General features: G+C 47.5%; 1 protein-coding gene across 5 annotated transcripts in view; it reads right to left on the bottom strand.

Annotated features, from left to right (window-relative positions):
- Positions 1–11,022, bottom strand: part of GRAMD1A (GRAM domain containing 1A) — a 31,709-nt gene that overhangs the window by 18,326 nt on the left and 2,361 nt on the right. The window contains exon 1 of one of the 5 annotated variants that reach the window (XM_027855394.1): positions 10,436–10,500. The exons of the other annotated variants lie outside the window; for them this stretch is intronic. Within the exon in view, the coding sequence (XP_027711195.1) occupies positions 10,436–10,443 (8 nt within the window). The 5' untranslated portion in view covers positions 10,444–10,500. Of the gene's footprint in view, positions 1–10,435; positions 10,501–11,022 lie in introns of those variants that run through there. 5 annotated transcript variants of the gene reach the window in all.

Below are 11,022 nucleotides of genomic sequence, written 5' to 3'. Positions count from 1 at the left end.
AGACAGACAGACATATAGAGAGACAGACATGTAGGTAGATAGACAGACATATGTGGATAGATAGAAAGATAGATAGATAGATAGACATAGATAGATCGATAGATAGATGTCATCTATGGAATTGTGAGATACACACATCCATCATTCAGTGATAGTGTGCATCACACTCCCGACTGAATAAACTACAGTCTCACTGTTCACCCATATCCCAGGTTGGCTCATTTGGGCAGGAGTCAGTAAGGAGCCTGACAATTCAAGCTTGACTATGCCTTTCTAACTCCACTCACCATCCCTAGGACTTCCCTGGCCAAAACACTCCACTGAGATTGTTCTTTACGTGCTTAGTCATGTCCAACTCTACATGACCTCGTGGACATTGTCCTTGGGGTTTTCTTGGCAGAGATACTGGAGTGGTTTGCCATTTCCATCTCCTGTGTCTCCACTTTACAGATGAAGAACTGATGCAAATAAGGGTTAAGTGACTTCCCCAGGGTCACACAGCTAGTCGTATGTGAGGCTAGATTTGAACTCAGATCTTCCTGACTCCAGACCCAGTGCCCACTCCCCATTGATGAGCTAACTCCTCTTATTAGAATATAAGCTCCTTAAAGGCAGGGACTGGTTTGCTCTTGCTGTTTGTATCTCAGTGCTTAGTATACTGCCTGACAAATGGGAAATGCTAGATAAATGCCTTTCAATTCACTTATTGTAAATTTAACAAGCCATTTTAAACCACCTCCTATCTGCTAGGCATCGTACTAGGTGCTAAGAACACAAAGATCACAAAAATCAAAATGGTCCCTGTCCTCAGGAAGCATCTATTCCATCAGGAGAAACAAAATGCAGATAAGTAATCACAAATGTATGCAGAGTAACAAAAATATATTTCTGAGTAATTTCTAGAAGCCAGGAAGGCAAGCCCAGTCTACTGGAGGAATCAGGAAAGCCCCCTAGAGGGAGGTGGTAGCTGAGCTGAGCCTGGAGGCGGGGAGGTGCCAGGAGAATAAGCATTCCAGCTAAGGGGGCCAGAATGCAGAAGATCCTAGGTATAAAAGCTGCTCATCCCCTCGGGCAATACTGGGGGGGTGAGGCAGGGGCAGAGATCTGAAGTACAAGAATTTCAGAAACCACAGAGTAACCTTCAGATCATAGATACTGTAAACTCAAAGACAAAATGGGACCTTAAGAGATCATTTGCTCCATCTATCCCTTCACAGAGAAAGAAACTGAGGTCCAGAAAAGGGAAGTCAGTAGTGGGTCAGTTTGGGATTTCAGTATCAGATTTTGGTGTGGCTGATTGCTAAATGGTCCAAATTCCACTGGGGTTGAGGGGAGCCTCCTCCCACATAGTCTGTTCATGATAATCTAATATAACACATCTTATCTACATAACAAACCCCTCAGTCCGGCATTCAAGGCCCTACCCTACCTCTCCAGTCTCCTCTTCTGATGTCCCCCCAAAGAGCCCAACCACTCCAGCTCTACTCATACCATTCTCTATGGATGCCTCTTTTGCTCATTTCTGCCTGTTAAAATACTGCCCATTTACTAGCCTGAGTGACCCTGGGCAAGTCACTTAACCCCGATTGCCTCACCAAAACAAAAAAAAAATACTGCCCAGCTCAAGTGGTCACTTCTGACCACCTTCCCCCACCCCCATCCAGGAATGATTTTTTTTTCTCCTTAGAATCTCTTCTCTGGTGGGCACACTAGGTGGCCTAGTGGACAGAGCACAGGACTTGGAGTCAGGAAGACTCATCTTCCTGAGTTCAAATCTGGCCTCTGACAATTCCTAGCTGGGCAAGTCACTTAACCTTGTTTGCCTCGGTTTCCTCATCTGTAAAATGAACAGGAGAAGGAAATGACAAAACCACTCCAGTGTCTCTGCCAAGAAAACCCCAAATGGAGTCAGGAAGTCAGATAAGACTGAAATGTCTGAACAAACACTTACATGTTGTCTTTAGTACGTTTCTACTCTATTACCCCTTTCATCCAACTGCCCACAGGCCGTAGGATAGTAGAGCTCAAGCTAGAAGCAACCTCAGAAGCTAGCACTCCATTTTACCAATCACCCCCCAAAGTGAACTTGCCTAAAACCGAGCTTCTTAGTAATCTAGCCCTAAATCTGCTCCTTTGAACCTCATTGTTTCTATCTGGGGTACCATCATTTAGCCAGTCCCCAAAGTCATCATCTCTTGCCCCCCCCTTTTCCATATACAACCCATTATCAGCCTATCAGGCCTGTCTACCACCTCCTATAGAAAGTCCTCCCTTTCTATTCTTAGGAAGAGATAGCTTAGGGCAGGCAGGCACTCATTCTGACTTTCCTGCACTTCTGAAAAACCTTTTTAATGGGTCTCTCTACCTCCAGTGTCCTTCCTGCTCCAATCTAGCTTTGTACAGCTGACAAACAAATACACAGATCTGGCCACGTCATTCCTTTGCTCCAACGGGCTTCTGCAGGGCCCCCGCCCACCCACTGCCTAGTAAGTAAAGATCCAAGCTCTTCAGGCCAGTCTTTTAAGGACCTTCACAATCTGTTATCAACTTTCCTTTCCACTTTCAGTAAATGATTAATGAGCACTTAGTAGGTACTTACTTGGGGATAAAACAAACCTTTCCACTCCATTCTTAGTAAGCACTTGTTTTGGGGGGACAGAAAGTCTTTCAACTCAGTTCATGAATGAATAAATGGATGAGCACGTAGGTACTTGGGGGGGGGCAGAAAGCCTTTCCACTCAGTTCATAAAGAATGAATGAGCACTTAGTAGGTTCTTGTTGGGGGGGGACAGAAAGCCTTTCTATTCAGTTCAGAATGAATGAATAAACACTTAGTAGGCACTTTCTTAGTGCTTCAGCCCAACTAGACAAGTTCTCAGCCAGACTGTCCCTTTCTCCCTTTGGGTGCTGGGCTGTTCTATAAGACTCTTTACTTACTTAATTCCTTCTTCCTTTAAAATCTAATACAAAGATGTCTCCTTGAGTAACCAGGGAGCAACTAGAATACTGGGCCTGGAGTCAGAAAAATCTGGGTTCAAATCTAGTCTCAGACACTAGCTGTGTGACCCTGGGCAAGTCACTTAGCCCTGTCTGCCTCAGGTTCCTCATCTGTAAAATGAGCTAGAGAAGGAAATGGCCAACCATTTCAGCATCTTTACTGAGAAAACCCCATGGACAAAGTCTGTGGGGCCATGTAGAGTCAGACACAAACAAACATTTTTAAAGCTCAGACCTTCCATCATTCCATCTTCCTAATGCATTTATGGTGGTATTATGGCTATGAGGGTTTGTGCCTTTGGGAGGTAAAGGAGCCCAGATATGTGATGTCATCCGTATAGGAAACTCCCAGATGAAGACACTCCCACAGATGCAGAACAGCCTTGCTCTGCCACTGAGAGGCCGACTGTCACACAGCCAAGCAGCGGGACTAGAACCCAGGCCTTCCTGGCTCCGGGTCTTCTTCTACTATGCCATGAAGCCCTCTCCTAGCCCTCATAGCAGATGGCATGTAATGTGTTAAGCTCAGAAGGGCTGTCTCCTCTGGTCTTTACAAATGACCCAGGAAACTGAGGCTCAGGCTTGGTCCCAGAGGAAGGATTGGAAACCAGTTCTACACTCCTGATTATAGGACTTTCCCACTATAGAATGCTTCCCCCACCCTCCCCACTACCAGAGTAAGCTCCTTCATGAGGATGATAATGATAAATAATAATAATAATAATAATAAAACTATGACTAATGATCATAATAATAGCTAACATATAGTGTCTTAAGCATTGTACTAAGTACTTTACTACCATTACTACTACTACTACTAGCTAACATATACTACCTACTATGTGCTAGGCATTGTGCTAAGTGCTTTATTACTATTGCTACAAATGATAATAATAGTTAACATTTATATAGTACCTACTATGAGCCTGGCACCATGCTAAGTACTTCACTACCAATAATGATAATAGTAATAGTTAACTTACAGTACCTACTATGTGCCAGGCATTGTGCTACATATTTCACTATTATTACTACTAATACTAATGATAATAACAATAGCCAACATTTACATAGTGCCTATTATGTGCCAGGCACTGTGTTCAGTAATTTACAAATATTATCTCACTGGATCCTCACAACAACCCTGAGAGATAGGTGTTATTATTATCCCCATTTTACAGATGAGGAAACTGAAGCAAACAGAGGTTAAGTGACTTGTCCAGGGTCACATAGCTAGGAAGTATCTGAGGCTGGATATCAGCTCAGGCCTACCCCCTTCCAGGCCCAGCACTCTTTCCACTGTGCAAAAATGGATCATGTCTCATTTAAATTTTAGATACCAACCCTCCTCCCTCCATCTCCAGCCTCGACAAACAGAGCAGGCTGACCATGTCACTCCCCTGCTCAGGAATGCTCCCTAGTACCTCCATCACAAACTCCGGAACTCTTCAGACTGACATTCGAGCCCCTCACAAGCTGATTCTCTCCGGCCTTTGCTCCCCTTTCCATAATCTCCATTCCAGCCCAAGTTCTCTGTCGCTCCCCCATACTTCAGCTCACCCTTAGATGTTCCAGCTTCCTTCCAGGCTCTACAAGTCACTGGTCACTAGGTCTCAGTACTCTGTCCCTTCTGTCCTGATCTTCTGTGTGACTTTCCAAGGAAGCCAACTCCTCCAGGGCAGACCCTGTTTCTCACTGCCCTTCTCGCCCTGTGCTAGGCACTTCAAAAATGCTCCTCAGACGGTATCTGGAGTGCTGTCCTAAGTTTGTCCTAAGTATCCCATCTTAGGAAGGCCATTGGTTAGCAAGAGACTCTAGTCCTCAGCCCACTATCATAGAACTACTTCCAAGCCCTGAAGGCTTTTAGCCTGGATAAGAGAGCTGGGGGAAAGCTTTCCTCAAGTACTTGAAGGATCACAGATTTAGCCCTAGAAGGGATGTCAGGTCATCAATCCAGTCCTCCCATTTTTCAGATAAGGAAACTTAAGTCCCAGAGAAGTTAAGCAACTTGACAACAGTCACACAGGAAATCAGGAAGACCTATCCTATGAAAAAGGAACCAGCTTCTTCTGCCTAGCCTGAGAAGACAGGGCAAATGGCAGAATTTGCAGAGAGGTTGATTTAATTAGAACAGAACTTCACATATGGTTGTTGCAGTCCAGTCACGTCTGACTCTACGTGACCCCATTCGGGGTTTTCTGGAGTGGTTTGCCATTTCCGTCTCCAGCTCATATGACAGATGAGGAAACTGAGGCAAACAGGGTGAAGTGACTTGCCCAGGGTCACACAGCTAGTAAATGTCCGAGGCTGGATTGGAACTCAGGAAGGTGAGTCTCTGACACCAGCCTTGGAGTTCAATCTACTAACCACCTAGCTGCCACAGAGTTGGCACTTAATAAATGCTGGCTGGATCAGAGATATGAACCAGCGTAGGCCCCCGGACTCATGGTCTAGTAGGGGGAGAGAAAACATGGTACAGGACAAAAGGCCTTCCAGTGAGGCATCTATACTTGGTTACAAATCTTCAACCAGGACCATAGGCTAATCTTCAGTTTCCTGATCTGTTACTTTGTTAACATATCTCCCCTTTCTTCCTCCGGATCCCACCCCAGAGAATAATTGAACTTGGAGAGAGCTCTTTTCTGAATGCAAGACACCAGGCTAAGCTGAGTCCCTCTCACACTAATCTAAAACATTCTTTCTGTCTGGTTTCCATCTTTCCTGGGCATGGTATGTATATGAACTAAAAAGGGTTCCTTTCCCTTCAAGCCCTGAGTCAGTCAATCAATTCAACCAATTCCTTAAGCACACACACACACACACACACACACACACACACACACACACACACAAGATAGATGTGTATACATATGGAGGGAAGGAAAGGGAGAGAGAGAAGAAGGGGAGAGAGGAAGAGAAAGAGAGGGGGAAGGAGGGAGGGAGAGAAAGAAGGGAGAAGGAAAAAGATAAAGAGAGGGGAGAGGAAAGAGAAAGGGAGAGAGAAGAGAGAGAAAGATGGGAGAGAGAGAGAGCAAGAAAGGGAAAGTGAGTTACAGCATGATTGGGGGAGAAGTGGATTATTAATAATTGGGGGCATCAGAAAAAGCCTCATATATAGGGCAATGCTTGAAACTACAAAAGGTGCTTTGGGCACTCCAAAAGGCAGAGGCGATGGGGGACAATATTCCAGTTCAATCTGGAGAAAGCCTGGGCAAGGACAAAGAGGCAAGAGATGAAAGGTTATGTGTAAGGAAGAACAAATAGGCCAGTTTGGCTCAAACACAGAGTTGGGGGGGGGGGGGCAGGGGGGGGGGGAGGGGAGGAGAAAAGCAATATGAAATTAATCTAGAAAGATGGGCTGGAGCCAGGTTATAAAAGGCAATAAATGTCCAAAAGAAGAATTTGTATTTTATCTATAGGGCCATAGGGAGCCACTGAGATTCCTGAGTAGGGGAGTGCCATGGCCAGATCTGTGCTTTAAGAAATAAGCAGAATAACAAGAAAGGTCTTAATAAATCAACAGGGAAAATGAGAAGTAGGGAGAATGTTTGTCCTAGAGAAGCAGCTCTGACATGAAAGAACTCCGTGATCCTGAGCAAGTCACTTTACCTTCCTGAGCCTCAGTTTCCTTCTCTGTAAAACAGGATTAAAACTACTGGGTTGTTGCAAGGACTGAAAAAAAAATAATGCATGTGAAGAGCTTTGTAAACCTTCAAGCTGTGTAAATATCAGCTTTTATCAGGGCAGAAATTCAAACTATTATTTATTTATTTTGGACCGGAATTTTAAAATTATTATTTATTTTGGTCTGATAGTTGGGTGATTTCATGGGTGTAGTGGTACTCAGATAAGGAAACTTCCTCCACCAAGGCAAGTTGGTGCCTTTGGGAGTTGCCCAGGGCACTGGGGAAGGGCTTTACAAAGATGGTGTCTCACTGTGGTTCCACAGGTCCAGCCACCTGCCAAGTCCAATGGACTCCACCTCCACATCATCTTTCCTCTCTGCCCCTGCAGTCATCACTCCTCATCATCTCCCCAGGACTATTGCAAAAGCTTGCTAATTGGTCTTCCTGCCTCAAACCTCTTCCCCCTTTCCGATCCAGCCTCCACTCACACAACGAGGTGATTTTCCTAAATTGCTGATCTGACCATTTCACCCTACCCCACTCCCCTCCTCTGTAAACTCCAGTGACTTCCTATCACCTCCCAGGATCTAAACTGTTCCCTCTCTGCATCTGCACCCCTAGAGATCTCTTTATTTCTTCTTAAACACTCAGCTCAAACACTGCCAGGACTTTCATGTATCTCCCCAGCCTAGTGCCTCCTTCTCTAAGGTTACCTTGTATCAGCTCTGTATGTGTTTTGTGTGTGTCAGTATTCCATCTCCCCATTTGAATGTAAGCTCCCTGAGGGCACAAACTCTTTCACTCTAGTCTAGGCAACCACTAATACGGAACCTGGGGCATAATAGGTGCTTAATAAATGCTGACTGTTTGAGATTCAAAGCTTTCTCCAGTCTGTCCTCAGCTTATCTTTTCAGTCTTATTACAAATTACACCCTTTCATATACTTTTTTGATCTGGTCAAACTTCTTACTAGCGCTGGGCGTGGAGTCAGAGAGACCTGAGTTCAAATCCAGTCTCAGATACTTCCAAGGTGTGTGACTCTGGGCAAATCTCTTAACCCTGTTTGTCTCAGTTTCTTCATCTGTAAAATGAGGATAATAATAGCATCTACCTCCCAGGGTTGCTATGCTGATCAAATGAGATTATATTGATAAAGTGCTTAGCACACAGTAGACACTTAATAAATGCTTGTTCCTTTCCCCTTCCCTTCCCTCCTCCATGCTTCTACACTGGCCATTCCCCCTGACTGGATTGCTTTTCCTTCTGAAAAGGATTTTCCCTCATAGAAAGCTTAGCTTTCTTTAAACAACACTTCTTACATGACATTTACGTGTGTGTGCAGACCAAGGTATGTGTTTGTCTCTCCCAATATGATTGAGGGGACAAACTGTTTTGTGTACCTGGTATGTAGATGGTACTTAATACCTGCTCGTAAACTGATTCCTAACTCAGCGGCCTGCTCTCTACCCACTATACCGCACTACCAATAATAATAATGATTGGTGGTTATTATTATTATTAAAATCTGGGCCTCTGGGGGCAGCTAGATGGTGCAATGGATAGAGCTCTGGCCTTGGAGTCAGGAGGACCTGAGTTCAAATTCAGCCTCAGACACTTGACACTTACTAGCTGTGTGACCCTGGGCAAGTCACTTAACCCCAATTCCCTTACCAAAAAGCAAAAAAAAAAAAATAAATCTGGGGCTCTATAGGATTGGGAATCAAGCAGCCCTAGGTGAAGGAACATGGGGTTTGCACTCCATGAAAGACAAGTCAACAAGGTATTCTCCACATCCAGTGTCTGACCTATTAGGCCTACACAGGCTTGCACATTAATCTATCTAAAACACAGCTCTGATCACCCACAGATCACATTATTCTAAGACCAATACTGGAACTAGTCTGAGCTTCTCAGGCCTGACATTCAAGGCCTCCACAACAGCCTTCAACCTATCTCTCCAGCCTTATCTCTTAAGTCTCCCCTATATTTACACACATCCTCTTCTGTGAAGTCTCCCTTCTCCATACCAAACTCATTCATGGACCAGTGGTTCTTCTCCCCTCTCACTCTATTTCTTTCCAGATCTACCTGTCGTTCAAGGCCCTTCCTAGGAAAGTTTTTCTGTTGCCCACACATCTCTTCATTCCCTGAACTCTTGACCTCTTCTGGTCTAGTTGGGCAATAGGTTTTGTTCTTCGTTTTGTTCTCTAAACCCGACCTAGAGGTAGGTAGTATACACTATAATCCATCACCCTCCGAGCACAGAAAAACCATGGTAGTCAGCTGGACCTCAGATAACAGCTGCTGAGTGCCTGAGTGGACAGCACCAGTGACCCTTCTAGGCCTCTCTCTGATAACCAGGCCCAGGGTTCAATCCTTCAGCTCCTTTGACAACAGGCAGGAGTGATAGTGCGGGGCAGGGAGGTGTGTGCTCTTTCCAGCGTCTTATCTCCTCATCCACTCAGGAGGGCCAGAGCCTCCTTCTTACAAAAGGAGACCCAGATCCCTGGACTGCTCTCAGATAACAACTCACAGGTATACTCTGGAGAAGCAGGGAGATCAGTCCTGCCTAGGGGCAAAGTCAGAAGGTGAGTGTGGGGTGGGATGGAATTAAGTGTCTGAGGAGGGGGATGGGTCTAGCATTGTGGATAATGTGTGAACATCTGCTTTTTGGGGCCCTTGTGAAATATGGCAGACCAGTTATGGGGAAAGGGACAGGTTGTGGGGAAAGGAGACCATGATGGGACCCAGACTTCCTGACCTCCCCCATCTTCCTGTTACTTAGGGCCTCAACAAGCCCAGAATAAAACTATTCCCAGAATAAAACTATGCCAGAGTCACAAGTACATACATACACTCAGCCACTAAGAACCTCACAAACTCAGTACCTGAGGCTCAAACTCGAAGAAAGGCAGATCTGCCTGAAATGTGTTAGTAAGAGAATGGACATGGGAAAGGAACGGAGATCTCTATTTTGGCAAAAGATAATGTAAGTGGGCCCAAGAGACAGGCCTCCTTCCTTCCTAAAGTCCATCATGATTCAAGGACATGGAAAGACGGACCCTGAGACGACCGAGGACCCATCAGCACAGAGACAAGAGAAAAAACATACAATCACACCGTTGGGGACATAGACACATACACACACAAGCTCCCAGACACGCATACACACATCCTCCTTTCTCTTTTCTTCCATAATCCCTACCCACCCCCAGGCTTCCCTGCAGTGCTGAGGACACAGATACAATGTGGAGCTGTCTTCGAAACCCCTTCCCAACAAAAAATGCCCCCCTCCCTTAGCCCAGCTGCCTCCTCTTCTGACAACTGCTCCCCCTTCCCAGTGCTTCCCTTTTCCAGCTGCTACACCGCCCTGCTCCAGGGGCTCTGACAGCAGCCTTAGCTCCTAATCCTCCATTCTCCTCTCCCATTTCCCAGTCCCCCCACCCTCCACCCAGGACAAACCACCCCCTTCACTCTGCCCTCTCAGTCACCCCCACCACTAACCAAGGCCCCACTGTTAAGTAGGCAGCTGCTCTCAGGCTCACCCCACACATCCCTTCACGTCTCCCCAAAAGGGCCCCCCAAGGGGTCCTTATCTCTCAAACCTTCCTGATCCCTCCAGACTGTCCCCCCAATTCCTCCCAGGGATCCGAGACATCATGCCACAGGTCTCTGCCCCCGAAATCCCTCATAGCCCCCACCCCCCACAGGCCCCTGCCATCTAATCCCCCGCGAAAGACCCCCTCAATCCTCGGCTCCCAGATTGTCGCCCTCCCACCCATCCCCCCAGGCCCTCACCCCACTGTCCTTACTCAAACATAGCACGGAGCGGCCGGGCCGGGCGGGGCTCCTTGGGGCGTGGGGAGTGGGGGGCCTGGGGTGGGGTGGGGTCGGGGCGGGGAGGGGGAGGAACGGGACGCCTGCGCTGGGAGGGGTCCGAGCCCCGCGGCCCCGGGGAAGGGGAATCGGCGCCCCGCTTCCTCCGCCGCCCGCCCTCCCTCCCGGCAGCACAAAAGGCCGCGGAGCCGGCGGCGGCTACACCCCCCCCCCCAGCGTCACCGACCCCCCCTTTTCCTCCTCCTCCTCTTTCCCCCTCCTCCTACTCCTCGCGTCACCAGCCCCGCCCCTAAGGCCCCATCGCGGGGAGGAGCCGGGGCGCACTCAGCGGGCCTGGACACCTGGGTCCTGGGGAAAGGTGGGGGGGGGGCCAAAGACCTGGCCGGGAGCTGGGGCCCCTCCCTCCCCCTCTCCCCGCTAGGCGCCACACCGGAAATGGGGGGGCGAAGGGAAACTCCGGAGGCAGGAAGGGGGAGAGGAGACCAACCCTCCCCCGCCCCCCATCCAATTTCACAGCAGACACGCTTTAACTCTGCGTGTCTGTGTATCTCTCCCCCCCCCC

This window comes from Vombatus ursinus, unplaced genomic scaffold (assembly GCF_900497805.2).
Source record: "Vombatus ursinus unplaced genomic scaffold, bare-nosed wombat genome assembly UNPS02010822.1, whole genome shotgun sequence".
In the NCBI taxonomy this organism is placed as follows: domain Eukaryota; kingdom Metazoa; phylum Chordata; class Mammalia; order Diprotodontia; family Vombatidae; genus Vombatus; species Vombatus ursinus.
Note: the sequence above shows the minus strand (reverse complement) of the source record. Positions and strands in the feature narration are given on the sequence as shown.